Source organism: Pelodiscus sinensis, chromosome 1 (genome assembly GCF_052426305.1).
Source record: "Pelodiscus sinensis isolate ZL-2025 chromosome 1, ASM5242630v1, whole genome shotgun sequence".
NCBI lineage: Eukaryota > Metazoa > Chordata > Testudines > Trionychidae > Pelodiscus > Pelodiscus sinensis.
The window spans coordinates 270,874,434-270,895,832 of NC_143052.1; the positions used below are offsets into that span (position 1 = coordinate 270,874,434).

A 21,399-nucleotide genomic window follows, 5' to 3' on the forward strand; every position below is an offset into this window, starting at 1 on the left:
CTTGGACTTTTCAGCTTAGAAAAGAGTAGACTAAGAGGACACAATATAAGAACTAGGGGTCACCAAATGAAATTAATAAGCAGCAGGTTTAAAACAAACAAAAGGAAGTTTTTCTTCACTCAGCGCACAGTCGACCTGTGGGGAATTCTTTTCCAGAGGATGTGGTAAAGTCTAGGGCTTTAACGGTGTTCAAAAATGAGCTAGACAGATTCATATACAATATAATAGAGGTTAGGTCCATCAATGGCTATTAGCCAGGATGGGTAGGACTGGTGTCCCTAGCCTCTGTTTGTCTGGAAATGGGTGACAGGAGAGGACTCACATGAGGATTACCTGTTGTGTTCCCTCCCTCATGAGCATCTGGTATTGGCCACTGTTGGCTGACAGGATACTGAGCTAGATGGACCTTTGGTCTGACCCATTATGGCCGTTCTTATGTTCTTATGTCAGTGTCAGTGGATAATGATCAACAGCTTGATGTCTAGGCAGATGGTTTCAACTGGAGTGCCACAGGGATCAGTCCTGGGGCAAGTTTTATTCAACATCTTCATTAATTATCTGGAGTGGGAGGGGTGGAGGGAGGGCATCGCAGATTGCCCACTGGCTTTGGCCTAAGGCACATCCCATTGTCCTGGCACAAACAAACCCTCACCTGGTTTTTAGTTATAAAAAGAAGAAGCTGCATACCAAATGTGGTGGTCCTAGCTCTTACTATTTAAGAGGAGTTCTTGAACAAATGCACTCACAGATGGATGGACAAACACACATATCTAAAATGAGATGGACTGAACTCTCAGCAAGTTTTCAGATGATACTATACGGGGGGAGAGAGGTAGATATGCTGGAGGGTAATTATAGGGTCCAGAGTAAGGTTCCCTCTAAGCCTAGCCACACAGCTGCTAAATGAACCCTGCCCAGGGCTGCCGTGCATGGAGCCGCCTGGCTGGGAGAAGGGCACTTCTCCCTCAACTATCTACCAGCTGGGAGAGACTCGCTGCTCTGTCCTCAGCAGGGAGCTGCCACTGTAGCTTAGGGGGAAGTGCCCCTCCTCCAGCAAGGCAGCTCCATGTGCAGAACCCTAAGCTCCTGAGTGGGGCTCATTAAGCAGTTGCATGGCTGTGCTACCACGCAGCTTAGAGGAATGCTTGGTACAGAGTAACACAGACAAACTGGAAGATTGAAACCACCATTAAGGATACCCACTTACTCAATAAATTGGAGTGCTTAAGGAAAAATGGGTTCTGCATCCATTGTATTGGGAAGCCTGTTGGGTTATGTATATACGGTGCCTACCACCCCAGCACAGAAACTTCAAAAGTCCTTGGTTCACTCAAATGGATTTGAGCAGATATAACAAAAATCATTCAGATTGAAAGTATATGGTTATACTCGGTGGATGGGTCTACACAGCAAAGTTATTTCGGAATAACGGCTGTTATTCTGAAATAACTATGCGAGCGTCTACACAGCAATTCCATCATTTTGAAATAATTTCGAAATAACAGACAGCTTATTCCAACTTCTGCAAACCTCATCATATATATAGTAGCACATTGTCTGTGAGTCTGTAACGCTGACATACATGGCCACGTCCCCTGGCCGTGTACATCAGCACCCCGCCCCCCTTCCCTCCCTCCGTGGCGGTTCGGCCAGCCCCACGGCCCCCCGAACACCCCTCCTCCCCCGCCAGCGCTGCTTCCCTCCCCCCTTCCTCCGGGCCCCCTCATCCTCCCCTCCAGCCCCACTGCCCCCAATCCCCCCAGCTCTGCTTTCCCCCCCCTTTCCCCTCTCTGCGTGGTGCCCACCCCCCTTCCCCTCCCTCTGTGGCGCGCTGTGGCACTCCCGCCGGGCCCAGCTGAGCCATTTGGGGTCTGCTTGCCACTGCTTGCTCCCCCGCCGGAACCCACACACCACAGAGGGAAGGGAATGGGGGCGGGGCGCCATGGTGGGAGGGAAAGGGGGCGGGGATGACCGGAAGGGGGGTGGGAAGCAGAGCTGGGAGGGATCGGGGGCTGTGGCACTGTAGGGGAGGATGGGGATGTAGGGATAACATATTAATGTATTGAAAATAATTCCTCCAAATGAAAGTGACCCCCCATAATTTGTTCCCCACAACTTAAAGTGTTTAGATTTATTATTAATTATTCTTATTATTATTATTATTATTTGTTAAGATTGTTAAATGTTTAGATTTATTATTATTATTGTCCCTTTAAAATATAATGTATTAGGTCATGTAACTTAGAACTGTTAAAAATATAATCCTATGTAACCAGAAACAGCCCCCCCCCCCCCCCCCCGCCCCCCGTCTGTGCTCCAGGGCATGCTCAAGTTTGTGCAAGGGGCTGCTTGAAATTAACATTGCAAAGATACATTGTAACAATGCATTGTCAAACCACTAACTCTGCTATGGGAGCCAAGCCCTGTAATTGACTAAGGGCATTGTTACTTAATTGACGCCTGTTCTCTTTAAAACATTGTAACTTTACTCAGCACTCAGAGAATGTTTTAAGCAATACCACCCAGAAACTTTTTGTAACTACAACTCTAATATATGTAAAGTTATTATTATACAAAAACATTGTATGGGAAACATTAAGGAATGTATGTAAGAGAGAGAGAGTGCTTGGATGATAAGTGAATGGTTCTAAGAGGTGCCAGCCTAAGAATACAGCAACAAAGGGCTGAAGAAGGCGTCAGGTGCCAGTGCAACCAAAAGGTGTCAAGTGGAGAAACTGGAGGTCCACCCGATAAGATCACTGATGAGCACCTGGCAGCCACCCTGGAAACATCAGCATAATACAGCAATTTCCATAAACTGGCATAGGAAAAAATTCCTATAAGAACTGAACTAAAAAACTATAAAATCAAAGTCCAAGGTTCTGCTGCCAGCCCACCAGGAGCTTCAAATGCGCATCTAATCAGAACTTCGCTCCCCACTACCATCACTTGTGTACAAAGTACCTGGCCAGTATCCTGTCACAAGCAACTTCCAGGCTGGTAACTATACACAAAACTTGAATAAATAAATGTATAAATGAATGGTTATATATATATATATATATATACACAAGTGTATAAGGGTTAAGTAGTGTTAGGAATAAGTAGTTAAACAACGTTGTTTGCTTCTATCTTTTCTTTATTTTTTTATTATTATCTTTACAATAAATGTGGCTTTTTGCCTTATCCCCCTCATAAAATCCTGCTTGCTTTTATTTGGTACAACAGGGAGGCCCGGAGGAAGGGGGGAGGGAAGCAGTGCTGGCAGGGCGTATCTGGGGGGCCATGTGGCTGGCTGGCAGGAAGAGGGGGTGGGAAGCAGAGCTGGGGGGGAATCAGGGGCTGTGGGGCTGGACGGGAGGAGGGGGTGGGAAGCAGACCTGGCGAGGGGGGGTTGCAGCACGGACCCCAAACGGCCGCTTGCCGCCACTTGCTCCCCCGGCGGGAGCGCCGCTCAGCTGAGCAGCGCAGGATGCCATAGAGGGAGGGTCCCGGAGGAAGAGGGGAGGGAAGCAGTGCTGGTGGGGGGGAGGTGGGAGGTGTCCGGGGGGCCGTGGGGCTGGCTGGCAGGAAGAGGGGGCGGGAAGCAGAGCTGGGGAGATCGGGGGCCGTGGCACTGGACGGGAGGAGGGGGGCGGGAAGCAGACCTGGTGGGGGGGGTGCAGCTACTGGCCGCAGCCAGACCCCAAATGGCCGCTTGCTCCCCAACCGCGGCCCAGCTGAGTGGCGCTGGCACTGCACCGCTCATCTGAGCCCCGGTGGGACAGGAAGGGGGGCGGGGTGGTGAGGTACACGGACAGGGGGCAGGGCCGTGTACGTCACGGCCCCCGCTTCCTCCTCCTGCCATGGCGCTGAGTGGTGCGCCCCTCAGTTGGGCCACCGTGGGAGAGAAGAGGCGGGGGCGTTGATGTAGACAAAACAAGGACGTCACCAGAAGCAAGGAAATTTTTCCAGGACTCCTTTCATATCGGTAGCATAATCTGAGCAAAGGATTCCTGCAAACCTTTCCAACATATTTAAGGTTCTGCTCTAAAGTCAGTTATATTCTCACATGTCTTCAAAAATCCAGAATTACACATATGCCACTATGCATAAGCACAAGCACTAATGTGGTATTTTCAAGATGCACATCCTTGTATACCCAGGAGAACATCGAGGCTGGTTTGTGGAACATTAATTTCTCTCCAGTGGCATATAATGAAAGTGAAATCACTCTCAAAGTCTATTTAGGATTTTTTAAATCATATTTCTTACTTTAAGTAATCCAATTAACTTGAAATGAAGCCCCATCTAGAGGCAGCAGCTAAACAATACGCATTTAATATTTGCTTTTAATACTCAGTTAAAATAGTTTACTGTTAAAGTGTGTTTCTACAGTATTTGTGGTCCTATCCATATTAAACTGGAACTATACTGATCAAGCCAAGGATGAAAATTATTAATGTGCTTAATACAGATAGATCTTTCTATCTGTATTAAGCATAGTAATTAATCAGGATCCTGAGCAAGGCAGCTTCTGCTAACAGCCCTCCTGCACTTGGGGCTGCCACTGCTGGCGCCCACCACGCTTATATAATTTTTATTCTTCAGCTTATCCTTAGTCCTTGAACAAGTACAACTGGGACAAAAAACAATCCTTAAGGCATGGGCAAAACTCAGTTGCAAGCTTTACACAGTGCCAACCACATGTTGCACCCATTTCAAGCGTGTAACAGTCTGTGCTCCGCAAGAGTTCCTCTTCGAACTCTGTGTAGTGCGCTTCTATGCCAGGGTGGGCAAAAGGACTTACACAGGCCGGATCCATCCTGCCAAACGGGTGAATCTGGCCCATGGAGACCCTGCCACTCCCCCATCCCCAGGCCAATTAGGGCCTGGGGGCGGGGGAGCGCGCAAAGCCTCCTCCCACCCTGCCAGGAGCACTTGGTGCTTTGAAGCGCCACGCGCTGCTCACAGGGTGGGGACAGAGCAGAAGAAGCTATGCGCGCTTCCCCGCCCCAGGTCCTATTTGGCCTAGAGGCGGGGGAGCATGAGAAGTCTCCTTCCACGCCAGGGGCATGGGCACCTCGGAGGAACATGGGAGGGGGCAAAGTCACTCCCTGCCCCCCAGACCAATCCCCCAGACCTGTAAGTATCTTGGCCCCATGCCTTCCTGTGCGGCCAAGGGCCACTTCAAAAATTATTGCCCACCCCTGTTCTATACTAATCCTTATGGCTGCTTTGTGATGATGCAGCAACTAACAGAACCTTATATTTCAATTATTAAAAATGGCAGTATAAAGATGTGTGCTTCAAGTCAAGGTAAACATTTTAATTAGGGTTGCGAATTAAAATTAACTTAAGTATTTACAGATTAAATTGATTAAATAAACAAAACAAATCAAAATACATTAACTTGATTAAAAATAATCACGATTAATCACAGTTTTAATCAGACTGTTCGCCAAAAATAGAATATATGATTGAAATTTATTGTAAATAGTTTTGGATATTTTTCTATATTTTCAAATATATTAATTTAAATTAAACACTGAATACAAAGTATACATGGTTACACTGTTTTGGTTTTGAGTACAGTTATGTACCAAAAAAAATCTACATTTATAGATAAATTGTATTACTATAATTGTATGACGTGAAAAGACTGTTTCTTCCATGTATCTTTTTTAAAGTGCAAATTGTATTCTGTGCTATAACTGAAATCAAAATATTTTACAATAGAGAAAACATGCACAAATATTTAAATATATGGTGTTTAAAACTGCAATTCATGAAGATTTCTTTAAAAATCCCACAATTAATCATCATCAATTTTTTAAAATTGTTTGACAGTCCTAATTTTAATAGATCAGATCAAGTAAGAAGCTTGTTTAGTCTTTGCTTGTCTTGGAGCTGGTTGAACAAAACCTTTTCAGGGCTTCTGAAATGTTCAGCTATAAGTCTTTCCAGGGCTGGTTCCTGATCCTGCTTCCAATGTTGTCAGTGGTAAGATTGTCACTGACTTCCATTTTCATATTTCTCCTTTCTGAGGCATTATTACAGACAGGGTTGACAATAGCAATAATCTTGCTTGATAACAACCAGTGAATTATATTTCCTTTCCCTCTGCCCTATCTTCCCATGTTTTCTTTCGCTAAGTCTCCTTCTCCAAAAATCTGAAATTACAGGTTGCACTGGAGAGAAGGACAGAGTAGCAAGGAAGTCAGCCTGCTCCTCTCTGCAAAGGCTTCTCTGCTCACACTGCCTGTTTTCTCTGCTTCCCTTTGCAGTTGTTGAGCATGCTCCTTGGTCTCCAGGGTAACCACAGGCACTAATCCAAGCAAAATCCAAGCTCTACTCTTGCTGTTTCCCTCCCGCATTCTTCCCTTGTGTGGTGCTGCCATTCCCAGAGCTTCAGCTAGAATGAAAGTGCTGATAAGGATCAAGCCGCACTGCTGCCTCCCCCTCTCAAACCAGTCCGTGCATGTATTGCCTAATCCAATAACTAGACTGCCATTCTTCCTGGGTGTGCAGTACAGGCAGTCCCCAGGTTACATGGATCCGACTTACATCGGATCCCTACTTACAAACGGGGTGAGGCAACCCCGCACTAGCTACTTCCCCCCAGCAGACCAGGAAGACGCGGAGCAGCTTTTCTCAGCAGACACCTCAGCTTGAGAATAAAGGACTGAGGGAAGTGAGGTGTGGGAGAATAAAACTGAGCTCTGGAGAAATGTTTGGCTGGAGTTTCCCCTACAATATGTACCAGTTCCGACTTGCATACAAATTCAACTTAAGAACAAACCTACAGTCTCTATCTTGTACGTAACCCGGGGACTGCCTGTATACAGTCTGATTTGAAACCATGTTGAGGTAAATCCACCGTGACACTAGGCTTAGGTTCACATACTGCACATATGCAATGAAAAGAGTTCATTTCCTCCCCCAGCCCCCCATGCTTTAAATCCCCTGAAAGTAACAGCATCAACATTACCACTTTGATTAGTGGATGATTTTCCTATGGTGAAGGTCGACATTTTATTGAGGTTATGTATCCTCCTTTGGGATCTAAAAGAAAAAAAAACATTGAACAATCTCACCATAGTGTTCTTAAGAATTAGTGACAATGACAGTTTGTCATCTTCATCAACACGGGATCTGCTTAGGTTTGGAAATATATAACAGAGCACAACAGATTTCAGAAGAGTCTGACGCAACTTGATTCACAAAGGGCCTGATCCAACTGTCACTCAAAAATCAGTGGAAAGGTGTTAGTTTAGCTCAAGTGAAAGTAGGACGAGGCCCTAAAGCAGGGGTGGGCAATTATTTCTGAAGGGTGGCCACTTCATAAATTTCGGAAGTGGCCCCAGACCGACCCGGAAGGGGCGGGGCCTTGGGCGGCAGTGGTTTGGTTGGGAGCTACCCTATCAGGAGCTTTGCTTGACTTGTGGTCCCTCCCCCCTGACTTCTGGCCAATGGAAGGGACCTAGAGCACATGAGAGGGTGCTGGGGACTAGCCTCCTCCCAGAGGTGTCTGGGGTGGAGGTTTAGAATTCCCATAACGTGGCTGGCAGCTCCTGTCCCCTGCTCTAACTACTTGCCCTGCAGCCACCTGGCAAGCACATGCCCTTTGAAAAGAAGCAGTTGAAAGGGTTCACACCTCCCGGGCAGCTCCCAGGCACTGGGCCAGTGGGATCGAGAGCTGCGAGCCCTTTCAATTGCTTCTGTTTAAAGGGCTTGTGCCTGCTGGGTGGCTGCCAGGCAACGCAGCCATCCAGTAGGCGTGAGCCCCTTAAATAGAAGCAAATAAAAAGGCTCTCATGTCTCTAGCTCCCAGACAGTGAGTTGAGGGCAGGGCCTGGAACTGCCTCACGGGCTGAATCAAAGCCCTAGGCAGGCTGGATCCAGCCTGCTAAGAGGCTTTTGCCCATGATTGAGGTAAAACTCCTTATCAAATAAATGTTGAGGAAAATTTAGAAATGTTTTGAATGATGAAACTTTGCTGTGACTTCAAGAGCTTTAGTGCATTGCAGTATTAGTCGCTAAAATTTAGATGCATCTTAATAAAGAATCACTATAAATCAGAACCTAATCAAGAAATACTTGAGATCTTCTAGGAGACAAGAAAGCCTTTCATAGTCAGTTACATCAGTAGAATTTGAACTGTTCAAACCTTAATACATGAATTCATACAAACAAACAGAAATCAAATCTGAAATGGGCTTCTGCAAATACTTAAAATTAACTCGTTTTCTAGCTCAACCAGCTGTAGAGCGAAAAATAGGATGCGTGTCTCAAAGGAGAAGGGTTCATAGCATATTTGGATATACTGGGTATTAGTATGGTATAGTGGGGGTCAGGGTAGTGTATGCAGGAGGATTTGGATGCTGGAGGAGAGAGGAAAACTGTCATTCCCATCTGTTACTACATGTTCTGTATTTTGAGGTTTTGGATTGTTTTTCTTCCTCCTCTGTTTTTGATGTAGCCTTTACTATTTTCCTCTCTCCTCTCCCACTCTCATATTTATGATCCTTTCCTCATTCTCTCTCTGCATATCACATTCCTTTACTCTCTCAGGGTATGTCTATACTACAAAGTTAGTTCAAACTAACGGACGTTAGTTCGAACTAACTTTCATAGGTGCTACACTAGCGCTCCGTTAGTTCGAATTTAATTCGAACTAACGGAGCGCTTAGTTCGAACTAGGTAATCCTCATTCCACGAGGATTAAGCCTAGTTCGAACTAGCTAGTTCGAATTAAGGGGTGTGTAGCCCCTTAGTTCGAACTAGTGGGAGGCTAGCCCTCCCCAGGTTTCCCTGGTGGCCACTCTGGCCAACACCAGGGAAACTCGTCTGCCCCCCTCCCGGCCCCGGACCCCTTAAAGGGGCACGGGCTGGCTACGGTGCCCGTGCCAGGTGCAATCCTGCCAGCACCCAGCCAGCAGACCCTGCACCTGGCACGGATCGAGCCACCCACCCGATGCCCCCCAGCCCTCCCCCTCTTCCCGGGACCAGGCTGGCGGCTCCTGGGAGCTTACCCGGGACGGCAAGAGGCAGGCACCCGCCTGGGCTAGTGCGGACATCGTGGACCTCGTCCATGATCTCCGCACTAGGCACAGGAAAGTGGCCGGCTAGGGCAGGAGAGCTGCCAGCCTGGCCACCCAGGAGCAGGTGTGCAAGAGAATCAAGGGGGTCCACTGAGACCCCCGACCCTGAGCCCTGAGCTTACAATGGCCGTCCTGGGTCAGACCAAAGGTCCATCTAGCCCAGTAGCCTGTCTGCCAACAGCGGCCAACCCTAGGAACTCTGGAGGGGATGGACTGAAGACAGTGACCAAGCCATTTGTCTCATGCCATCCCTCTCCAGCCTTCCACAAACCTTGGGCAGGGACACCACTCCTACCCCCTGGCTAATACCACTCCATGGACCCAACCTCCATGACTTGATCTCACTTCCCTTTAAACTCTGTTCCAGTTCTAGCCTTCACAGCCTCCTGCAGCAAGGAGTTCCACAGGTTGACTCTTTGCTTTGTGAAGAAGAACTTTCTGTTACTAGTTTGAAGCCTGCTACCCATTCCTTTCCTTTGGTGTCCTCTAGTCCTTCTTTATGGGAACTAATGAAGAACTTTTCTTGATGCACCGTCTCCACCCAACTCCTGCTTTTAGAGACCTCTATCCTGTCCCCCCTCCATCTCCTCTTTTCTAAGCTGAAAAGTCCCAGTCTCGTTAGCCTCTCTTCATATGGGACCTGTTCCCAACCCCTGATCATTTTAGTTGCCCTCCCCTCTCCTACCCTCTCTCTTCCCCTCTCCCACCTCCTTTTCCCAGTCTCCCCCAGTTTTGTTCAATAAAGACAGATTCCATTTTGGAAGACACGTTATCTTTATTTTGTACATCAAGAAGAGGGGCTAGGGAAGGGTAAGTGGAAGGAGATGAGGGAGGAATGGGGCACGAGCCCCCGATGGGGAGGACTGGTCTGGCTCTGCGGGCTTCTGGGGGTGGAAGCTCTCCTACAGCCCCCCAATTGTCCCCTCTCCCCAGATGGCAGCCTGCGGCAAATGCAGCCAGTCTGATGGCCGAGTGCTGTGATGTGCCCAGTGTGGGTAGTCCGGGCACTCCAAGCCAGGACTGCTTTGCAAGCGGGGCACCCCTGAGAACTGTCTGTCCGGGGTGGGGGTCGGGACCCTTTAAGCACAGCCCTCAGCTAGCCTGAGACAGCATCTCCAGCTTACCCGGGACCGCAAGAGGTGGCTCTAAGTCCTCCTCTGATGCCCTGCCGGCACTGCTTCCGGCCATCCTTAACCCTGGTTCAGAGTCCACTTAATGTGGACATGCTAGTTCGAATTAGCAAAACGCTAATTCGAACTAGTTTTTTAGTCTGGATCCGTTAGTTCGAATTAGCTTAGTTCGAATTAACTAATTCGAACTAAGTTAGTTCGAATTAATGTTGTAGTGTAGACGTACCCTCAGTCCTTTGTCTTCCCCTGGATTCCTTCCATTCTGTGTACCTGATCCATCACTTTCTTATGCTAGTTTTACACAGATGTAAGCTGACAGTGAATCAGGACCTATATGCAGAGAGGCTGTTTCCTGAAAGACTTTATATTAGAGGGCTGGGTGGCAACATATTAGGACAGATCTAGGATAATCCGTAAGGGTAGGTCTTCACAGCTGTTGGGAGCATGTCTCATAGCTCAGGTCAACCCCAACGCACTAGTGGGGCTCTCAGTAAAAATAGCTGTTAAGACATTGCACTGACATTATGACTTGGACTGAAGCTCAGGCTCTAAAGTTCACCCCACTCCTAGCTCCAGCCCAAGCCAGACTGTTCACATTGTTATTTGCAGCCCAGTAGCCTGAGTCTCTCTGTCCAGACTGCAAAACATGCTCCCAATAGCTGTGCGCACATACCCTCTTGTGCCAGTGCTTTTTTTGTGACAATGCAGCTCGGAATGCGTACTGTCACCTGTTTTCCCAACACATAGTAAAGGAATGGTATTTCTACCTGCACTTACTGGCACCTGTTTTCCTGGTGCTGCTTGTCTCCTGACAGAAGCCTGCTCAGGAAACAAGGCAGGTTTTTTTCCCGGCATGGCATTTTGGCTCTTAAAGGGGATGCGATCGCATTTTTTTGCTCAACAACTCTTTTCCTCTTTTTTCCCCCTTCCTCAACATGTTTGAGCCTGGAGTACCCGCACCTTTTTTCTTACAAAAAAAAAAGCACTGTCTGGTGCCATCCACTGCCCTGCAGTTACTTCAAGTGTCCAGTTTGCTAGAGCTTACAAGAACCAGGACAAAGTGGTCGTCTGTAAGAATGACACAGAATTTCCCTGAAAACAGTGATTGATATACAGTTACCATATTTATTTATACAACCTGAGTTTGATGTGATTGGACAACCATGTTGGCTGTAGGACGATGGCACTCTGGGTGAATTTGCATATTGGTGCCTCTGGCCCCATAGCCACGGTGGCCTCCCCCCCATTACTCCGGGTCCACCTTAAGCTCCCAAGGCCTCCCACCCTCCCTTCCCCCCAGACCCTGCACCTCCCTCCTGTGCCCTAACCCCTGCACTGTGCCCCCTTTGCTCCTAATGCCTGCAACTCCTTCCAGTGCCCCAGCCCCAAGACCCCCTCCTGCACCCACCCCTGCACTGTGCCTCATGGGGAAACTGGCCCACCAGGATACACATAGCAGCTTGGCATTGCTACTTGCTCCCATACTGGACTGCTCCTTCACCCCAAGCAGCCCAGGGATGCACCAGGAAAGGGACAGAGCACAGCTCTGAAGCCTCAGCACCATCCAGGTGGGGAAGTGACCTGAATGCAGGGAGCCCTGGTGTTGTGTGTTGGCAAGGGAGAGTGAGAGAAAGAGAGGGACAGAGTGTGCACGCCTGAGTATATGAGCGTGCTGTCTCTTTAAGAGAGCAGTCAGGGTCGGGAGCTTATAGTCTTGTGTTCAGACTCAGGCTACTGAGAGTGGTTCCAGCCCAGGCCTCCAGAGAGGAAGCAGCACATCAGACCCCCCCACAGGATGGTGCCAGTCCAGAGTGATTAAGGTGGCTCTGAGGAGAAAGAGGGGGGAGCAGGAACAGCAGTGGCGGCACATGTGGAGCAGGGTGGAGGTGCTCTCGCTTCTACAGTTGGTCATCCATTTGTCTCCTGCAGCGCTGGGTCTCTCTGCACCCCCAGCGCTGCTGCTCCTCTGCCTGCTTGCTACTCTGTCAGCCCCCCATCTCTCTTGCAGGTCAGACAGGAATTCAAATTTTGCTCATGGCGCTCCCTTTGGCAAGCCACCATTGGCAGGGGCCCTCAGAGCCCACCCCAAAGCCAGCCGTGATGAACAACAACACAATGCAGAGAGGGATGTGAGAATGTCAGGCAAGCGTTGGGATGAGAGACAGGAAGAGACTTGGGGATGGGGATATAGGTGGTAAATGACAAAAAGTTCTGCAAGCTTGCCTAAACAAAATACTTAGAACAGCCCTGACAGTATATTATTTAAAACTCATGAAAACTAGTCCTGACAAGGAGAACTGCATTTTTACTTTTTAAGCTGAGTTTTTCAAGTCATTCTGTGAAAATTCTTAAGATTCCTGGCACTCCTCAATAATAATCAGAACAGCCAATACCCTGATTAAAGCAAATAGAAATATTTAACAAGGTCGTTGTAAAGACAAAAATCAGATATGAGCTAAAAAAAATCTTCAAAACAGTCTTATACTAGCTCACAATTTAATAAAGAATTAAATTTCACTAAAAGCACTTTCCTCTTTTGACTACTATGTTGGTTCAAAGCACTCAGTGGTACTGTGTAATCTACAAAATATGTGATTGCATTATTTGGTACCCACCTCATAAAAATATGTTCAAGGCTATAGTAAACCTGTCTGATTCTGTAACATCTTATAAAAATATCCTTTACAAATTCTGCTGACAAATTTTAATCAAAGATATCTGAATTTTTCCTAGGAACGTCTGTGTAAGTTACCATGCAAGTGCCTCTGGTTAGCAATGAGTTTTGTCACATAAGTTAGGGTACCTAACTTGCTATAATCACATGAGAAGCAAGAACACAAGATAGGACCTGATTTAAAAAAAATTGCAAAGGCAATATTTGACAATCTATTGCTTTTCATTGCATCTCCTCCCTGAATAATAAGAGTAGGTTTGCTTGTAAAACTTGTCAAAATGTCAGTCAACCATGGTGATGCTTTATCTAGGATAGCCCAGCAATTTCTGACTTCATGACTTCACAGCTGTTTCTGACTTCACAACTTCACAAATGTTTTAACATAAACACTAAAAACAAAAAAAGTTGATGGCCACATCCTACCCCATGTCCCTGTAGTGAGAAGTTGCTAGCCCATAGCCATGTTGGAGTCTTGCATTTACCACAGGCTCAGGTAGTTACAGAATCTTTGAGATAGCTTGATCTCCTCAACAGACCACCACACTGGTCATAAAAAGGCTAGAGATCACTGCTGTACTGCCTGCTTTCTTTGATTATTTTCCATCTCCTCTGTGAAGTATCCCTGTCCTAGCTGCAATAGATAGCAGGGTTTTGGTCCTTCATCCAATCAAGGAGACTGTTTTGCCCCCCTGTGATGGCATGCTATTGAGGGCCAAAAACACAAAGAAGGAGTATAAATACAGAAGAAATATCCTGGTGTAACAATCTTTTACCTGATTCCATTTTACCATTACTCTTTCGGCATGCTAGAGAGGAGTTATAGTGGCCAAAATCCCATAAGAATTCAAATGCCCTGAATTCTTCAAAGGAAAATTAGGGCCTGTTGTCAGTGACAGAAGTGTCCAGAATGCCATATCTTGCCAAGTGGGCTTTCAGTTGGCCAGTCACTGTCTTGCTTCTGTTAATCAGGCAGGGTATTGACCTCCCAGAAGTTTAAGTAGACTCCACTGTAATCAAGCACTAGTTTTCCTTAAAGGTAAAGAAGCCTGCTCCCACCTTTTCCCCTGCCTGAGTGGGCAACTCACCTGATGCTATAGTCTCTTTCTACTAGTGGTTATCACATAACTGGCAGGTGTCACACCTGTCTAACAAGCCCATTTGTGTTTTCATTCATTACCAGTAAACACTCTTTCAAGCCCACCTAAAACAGATGTTAATCCTCAAATGGGAGGCATGTATCTTTTCCATGACACCCTTATGTAATGAGGCAAGACAAACAACTCTCCGCCCTTCAAATATGATTCCATTCTCAAACTCAGCTCATGTTTAGTTTGAAAGTATGGTGTTGGTCCTACCGGAACTTGGCTTTTGTCTTCTGGCCACCTTTGTAAACGGCCCCTGCTTCTTCGTGCTCCTGCACCACCCCATTCCATTCCCAATGCATCTCTTCTCCCAACCCCTCCCCTGAATTAAGTGACCCGGGGGACTACCGGGGGGGGGGGGGCATGGCAGTGGGTGGCAGCAGGGATTGGACCATCGACACTCACCATGGCAGTGTGAGCTGGAGCGAAGCAGCCACCTGCTCCTCCCTTCTGCTCCCCTGAGCCATGCATCACTCCAGGGAGCAGAGCGGACTGCAGCCAGGGTGGGGTCCAGGTCTCTCTGCTTGCCACCATCGCAGTGAAGTGGAGCGCAGCAGGCTAGGAGATAGGTGGCAGAGCAAAGCAGCTGCTGGGATGTTCTGCTTCTTGTGGCTCCCACTACCATGGTGAATATAAGGGACCTGACCCCTGGTCCTACCCCACACCAGGCCCTGAAGGTAATTCCCCAGGCCTACCTGGGCCCTGCAGGCCTGGTTCATAGGATTAGTGAGGCAGCTGTCATTGGGCTTCCAAAAACATTGTGTCTGGGGCAGCTACCCTGAACCATACTATGGACGGGACAGTTCTACTCATACTATCATTTTCTTGACTGCCTGTAGTTGGATGTCCTTTTCCAGAGCCTCTTTTATTTCTACCAGCTTTGTGTTGAAACTGAGAGTTAGTGGGAGCTGGCATGTTAATGGATTCAGTGCCCTGCTCCCCTTCCTCCAACTCACTCATGATGAGTATATATGCCCTATTCAAGCTGTCAGCTAAGACTAATAACTGTACCTGGCAACATTAAAGGTGCTGCAATCTCACCAAGAAAGAGTTTTGCTATGATTGTCTCCTGGAATTTGTACTTTGATTCCGTTATTACTAGGTACTAATACAAAAGTACTAATATAATTGCTCCAAATACCACAGCCAGGAGCTCTTTCTCTATTTGGGTGTGCCCAGCAATCTGTCTTCCGGGAACTATTGTACTTCTAATATTCCAGCTTTCTCAAGAGCTTTAAAACTTTGCTCTTAAAGTAATAAAGGAGACAGGTAATTATTCTCTGCTTTGTCCAAAATGTGGTATTCCCCAGTGGCAATATTCAGCTCTAGACTAATATGACTCTCCCATACCTTGTGACCAGAGGAGGAAACTGGACATTTATTCCATTAGAAATCCAAGCAATCCTGTTCTTGCCTTGTGATGTAAGGATTTGGTTTGCTCTTTTTTCCCTCTTTCCTTTCCATATTTACTGTTTCTAAAGTAGGTCACATTCGAATATTTTTTGTTATCAGGTATATCTAGAACTATTCAGGTCCTTAACTGCAGCCATATTCATGGGCTCCAGCAGAATGAAAATACCTTCAGTTTGCTTTTCCTGATAAAGCAGGAGGTTTTCTTCAGATTCTGTTACACCATGAGTATTTTATTTTTATTTTATTTATATTTATTTTTGCATTTTTTTTAAATCAAACTCTGTCAGACCACAGTGGCACCTAATAAACCCCTGACATACAATCATAGAATACTACAACTGGAAGGAACCTTGGGAGGCCTCTTGCTGCGGCTCTGCAATAATACTTTCCTTACAGAGCCGCAGCAAGGGTAGATCCCAGGACTGGCGCAAGCCAAGACTGAACCGGGCTGCCTGCCTCCGGCTCTTAGATTAATTTTAATACAGAGCTGCAGCAGGAGATAACTCCCGGGACCTGGCGCAAGCCGGTACTGAGCCAGGCTACTGGCCAACCCTCTAAAAAAATCTACTGGCTGAGCTGCGGGGGAAGGGGAAGAGGGATGTGTATAGTTGGTAGCATTAACCAATAAGCTTTCACTTATCAATTCATTGTTTAACCAACTACATCTCTATTGGAGAGGAAGCTTATTTTCACAACTGCATGCTGAACAGACAGGAAGTTTACACTACAAGAGGTAGGAAGGAAGCTATGATTAGAATTTTTCTAAATTTTTTTAACAAACTTTTTCTATTGAAGCCAAACTGTTTTGCAGCAATTGATTGGTTCTGATGAAATTTTTTTCAGGAAAGTTTCTCAGACCCAGATGGAATTTCTGGTCAAAAAACAGATGAGAATGCAAGCAAGCCATATCCCACCATAGCAAGAAGCAGGGTGGCTATGAGGTGAACCTAGGATCAAGTCCCTGTTCCAAGTGGAGCAGAATCTGGGTCTCCAGTCTCCCATTCCTAGCTGCCAGACTGTTGTAGGGTGGAGAGTGAAGCCGGAAAGTTTTTCATAAAGTGAAATAGTTTTCCATCTGGTCCTGGTTGTGATATATTATTCTGCATGCAAAGAAATGTTATTAAGACGTTTAGAAACAGGGATCTGTCCAGGTTATTATATCGCACCACAGTATCTAAGCAAGTGGAATGGAGAGGACAGGATGAGTTGCACATTTTCTGGTGCTTTATCCAGCCTACATTTAAATGCATCCAGCAATGGGGATTTCACTACTTCCCTTAATAACCTACACCAGTCTAATTCATCTCAACATTAGGAAGTTCTTCCTAATTTATGGTCTATGCCAGGGCTACTCAACACACAGTCCATGGGCTGCATGCGGCCCATGGTGCGATTTGGGTTTATGAGGGGCTCAAAATGAGGCCTGCGAGTGGGATCCTTTGAACATGGCCTCCACTGGGAACACGCTCCACAACGGTGAGGCGCCTCCCAGGCAGGATGAGCACTAAAAGATGCAAGCGGGTGGGCTGGCTGGAACAGAGGGGTACAGGATGTCACCGTTTCTAGCTCCCAGGGAGGAGTGCTGGAAACACCAGGGCATTGTGAGAAGTGCTTTGTATTAGTGCCCATCAATGTGAAAGAAGCTATTTGCATATATTTGCATGTATATGCAACCTCACTTAAGTTATGGCCCTCAGCATGTGCTTGAGTATCACTGTGGCCCCCGGGGCTTCCAAAGTTGAGTAGCCCTGGTCTATGTTTTCCCTATTTTAACTTATCACACTGGTTTTTTTGCTTAAGTTCAAGAGACATTTTAGTTGTAAAAATCTCCTTTGGTAGATGTTTTGTTCTCTGGAAAAAGCTATGAATTCTGTACTGCAAGGCTTATTGTTTACTTGTAAAATATGACCAGTTGAAGCTGACATTTTAAATGAAAAACACATGTAGCCCTAATTAATTCCAATTTTTTAAAAAAACAACTACAGTATTTCATTAAAATTTTCCCATTATTTGTTGACCTAGTCAGTCAGATCAGGTCAGATTATGTTCTCCCTCCTTTCCCATGAAAATAACATGTTTTATGAGTATGTGTTAGTGGGTAGTAACCATCAGCTCTACTAGAAGCTCATTTCAACCTAAACTGTATTTCTTCCCCTGCTAACATAGATATCTCTTGTTTGAGATTTCCAGGCTCTATGAAGTAAGCATTATGGACAAATAATTGTCATTTGGAAATTTCAGTCTAACATTTGAAGTCATACTGATAACTTGCCACTGACTTCCATGAGTCCAAAATTTCACCCCTTGCCTAGACACAAAATCTGTACTACCCAGCAGTATATTCTTATTTGTTATTTCTATTGTGATGGAGGTCAGATACCCCATCAAGAGTGGCATCCCTTGTGCTATTGGTCCTTACTAATGAAGCCTCAAGTCAAATGTGTAATTATGTTTTCAGCCCTTTGTTTCCCTTCCCGATTGAAGGATGGGCCTCTTCCTTCCTCCCTCCCTCCCTCATGCCAGCTTTATCCAACACAGCAACAGTGGTGCCACCTCTGTTTTGTTCTAAAGCTAGTTCTTTTGGCAATAAGAATGGAAACATTTCTCCTTACCTTAGGCAGACTACTAGCTTTTCAGCTGGGATCGTACACAAGAAAAGCGAATGCATTTTCCCCAATCTATTACCAAATCAACACCCTGCTTTAAATTCTGAAGTGAAAGCAAAAGGAGTAGAAGTACAGGTTGTACCTCCCATGATCGGGACTCCCTGGTCTGGCAACATCCGTGGTTTGGCATGGAGCATGGATGTTCCTGGACCATAGAGCCAAGGAAGAGGGAGGTCTAGCAGTGGTGTAGAGTGCCTTAAGGGGCACTGACAACTCAGCCAGGAGCCCCAGTGTGTGGAGTCGGGAGAGGGGAGGACAGATGGCATGACAGGGAGTTCTGACCCCAGCGGAGCTCCCTGGCCAGAGCAGCTGGGAAGCTCTAGCATGGCCATAGCCATGGACCTCTGTCCCAAGCCAGGGAGCTCTGGCCCCAGCCCCGGCTGCAGAGCTCCGGCCCCAGTTGTGTAGCTAGGTGGCTGCAGAGCTCTGCCCCGGCTGCACTGGCTGTGGCACTCTGGCCCCAGCAGTAGTGGGGCTGGGGAGAGCCCTGGTGGGCTGGGGCAGTAGCAGGGGCAGGCAGGAGCCCTAGCCTTGTGGCAGCATGGGCCAGAAGGGAAGGAACCTTCCATGGTCCAGTAAATCCCCTCGTTTGGAACTAGTCAGTTCCCAAGGGTGCCAGACCAGCAAGGTCCAACCTGTAGGGTAATTCAGTTGCTTGACAAATAAACAAACCCAACCAAATTCTCATTTACCCTCTCGAAACTCTTGAGTTGAGAAACGGACTCAGTTTTTTAATCCCAAATTGAAGTTTATTTAGCAAGAGCTGACTGTTTTAAGTATCCTTTATTGGGAGACACATTTTCAAGTAACCACACACACTTTACACAAAGTTAAAAAGAAAATTGCTCCCAGGCTGAACATTTCTTCTCAAGTTTCATGGGCTATAGCAGGGATGGGGAACATTTTTGAGATGGAGGCCACTGACCCACAGAAAAATTAGTTAGGGGCTGCACACAAGTGAGAAAAAATCAAAAAACCCTCAGTGATGTGGGGGTCACTCACTCCCCATATTCCCCTTGCACACTGAAGTCTAGGTGGAGCCAGCCTACTAGATTTTTTGTGATCCAGACTCGGCAGGGGGGTGGGGGTACCAGCACCATCTCCTCAATGCTAGGTGGGGGGCCCTGAGCCTTGGGGGCTGGATCCAGTTTTTAAAAAATGGTCCATGTACTTTACATGCTATTTTAAAATTTGCACTGGGCTGAAGAGTTGCACATAAGAAAGGTTATTAATATCCATATCTCTGAATTACAGGAAAAATTACAAGTTAAAAGGGAAAAAAGTTTAGCCAATGAGCATACAAATGCAAGACGGAAATAAATTGTCAATTCACAGCACAGAGAGCTACCAAAACTGGTTTTTCAGGACATGGGTGGAGAAGATTCTGTTTTGAAAGAAGTTAAGCTTTGAAATTGTCAGTACTACAAAAATCACCTACAAAATCAGAACTCTGATTTTTATGCACCTTGTTTTCCCTTACAAGTATATGAAAGATTAATTTTAAAATAATTCTCTCATACAGAGTACAGAGCGGATTTGTTTTCAGTTAAAAAACTTTTATTGCAACCTCTAGTTTCTACAGCCTTAATGTCCCATAAGTATATGTTTTATTTTATGATGTACTAAAATTAATGTCTTGGATCAAAACAGTCATGTTTTACTATTTTATGCATATTTTGAAATTATGTTAGTATCTTCTAGATACTTTATTGGTGATTTAACCCCTAAAAGGCTAACTACTGATAGGGTTTTCAGCATTCACCATAAGGCAACTTCAGGTAAATGAGACTTTTATTTTATCATGTTTCTTGTGATATTTAAAAAAGAAATGCCACAGAAATTATAAAGATACCACAGAACACAGGAAAAATACCAATAAAACACCTCTAATTGAAAAGGAGATGTGTGTCCAGTTTGTTATTTGAAAAATAAAAAATATAATTAAATAAATTCAGTCAGAGAAGCAAGATAACAAATGATAATGTATAACGTAATGCACACATTTTGGCCAAGATTTCTAAAGGTCTGCGGTGATTTTGAGTTCCCAGCTTGAGACACCATAAAGATGCTTAACTTTCACAGTCATTTCTGAAAAATGAGGCACTTTTAAGCCGCAAAAATTGGGCACTCAAATATCACTGCACATTTGAAAATCTTCCACTTGAAACATACAGTATAGTTTTTAAAAGTAAGGCTTACCTCTATATAATTAATAAGTACTCTGCAGCTGGCCGACTGCAATGATTGATGGTCACCTGGAAACTGAGGGGTAGTTACAGTTTACGGAGAGCAGTATCACACTCCATCTGACTGAAAAGCTCGAGGTTTCTCCTTCAGAGGCTGAGTCACTTATGGAGGAGGTGGGAGGTGTGGAAAAGGGTGTCACCTAGTACAAATACTAATTCCATTAAAAATACCTTTGAGATTGCTGTACTCCAGTACTTGCTGTATTCTTTTCATAAAGCAGGGCTGGGTTTCACAAAGTAAAAATGCTTTAATGGATCCAAAATTAGCACCTTAGGCCATTGATACCTATATAGCACACAAGGTTTAGTTTGGATTCTCCACACAAATAAAAGGTCTGTGGGCAATGGGCCTCTCTCTCAAATAGAGGATTTAATGAATGTAATGCACATATTCACATGCAAGAAATATGCAAGGAAGGACCATCTTTCATCAAGGAAAGGTCTCAGAAATGTTATGTGAGGAATGTAAACTGGAATCTGACACACTAAATACTGGTCTCATTTTTTATGTTAGGAGAAAAAAAACACATACCAAGAAAAACAACTCACACCAGAATCTGTTGCAAATTCCTGCCATCCGGGTGTATTTGTATTTCCTTTTATTATTGCTGATGTTAATAGGGCAAAGACGAAAGATTGCCTCCATTTTTCCTTGTTGTAATTCATTGCTCTGAAGGTTAAGAAAAGGCTCTCTGAACAAGAGACAAAGGAACACAGGACTCCATAGCTCTGAAATCACCACACCCAAGAACTTGGGCTACAAGTGCATATTAAACCGGTTTAATATTCACCGGTTCTGTAATTTGGGGGCTCTTTTATACTAACAAGACCTGATCCTAACTTCAGAGGAAGCTGACATTGCTCAGTCCCTCACAAGATCAGGCCTGTAGAGGTGTGTGTAGACTACACGGCTTTTTTGAGAACAGTAGCCTTTTTTCGAAAAATCTTCCTCTGCATCTAGACTCACATCGCATTCATTTGAAAGTAAATTGAAAGAACATGGCGGTTTTGTTGACAGCGGTAAACCTCGTTTTACGAGGAAGAA

At 45.7% G+C, this 21,399-nt stretch overlaps 1 protein-coding gene across 2 annotated transcripts in view; it reads right to left on the bottom strand.

Moving 5' to 3' along the window:
* Nucleotides 1–20,683, bottom strand: part of SCEL (sciellin) — a 72,199-nt gene extending 51,516 nt beyond the window's left edge. The window contains exons 1-2 of one of the 2 annotated variants that reach the window (XM_006116448.5): nucleotides 20,308–20,683; nucleotides 6,971–7,044 (exon numbers count right to left, since the gene is read on the bottom strand). In XM_006116448.5, the coding sequence (XP_006116510.1) occupies nucleotides 6,971–7,013 (43 nt within the window). In that variant the 5' untranslated portion in view covers nucleotides 7,014–7,044; nucleotides 20,308–20,683. The remainder of the gene's footprint in view (nucleotides 1–6,970; nucleotides 7,045–20,307) is intronic. The other variant, XM_006116447.5, reaches the window with a different exon arrangement.
* Nucleotides 20,684–21,399: the final 716 nt, after the last annotated feature.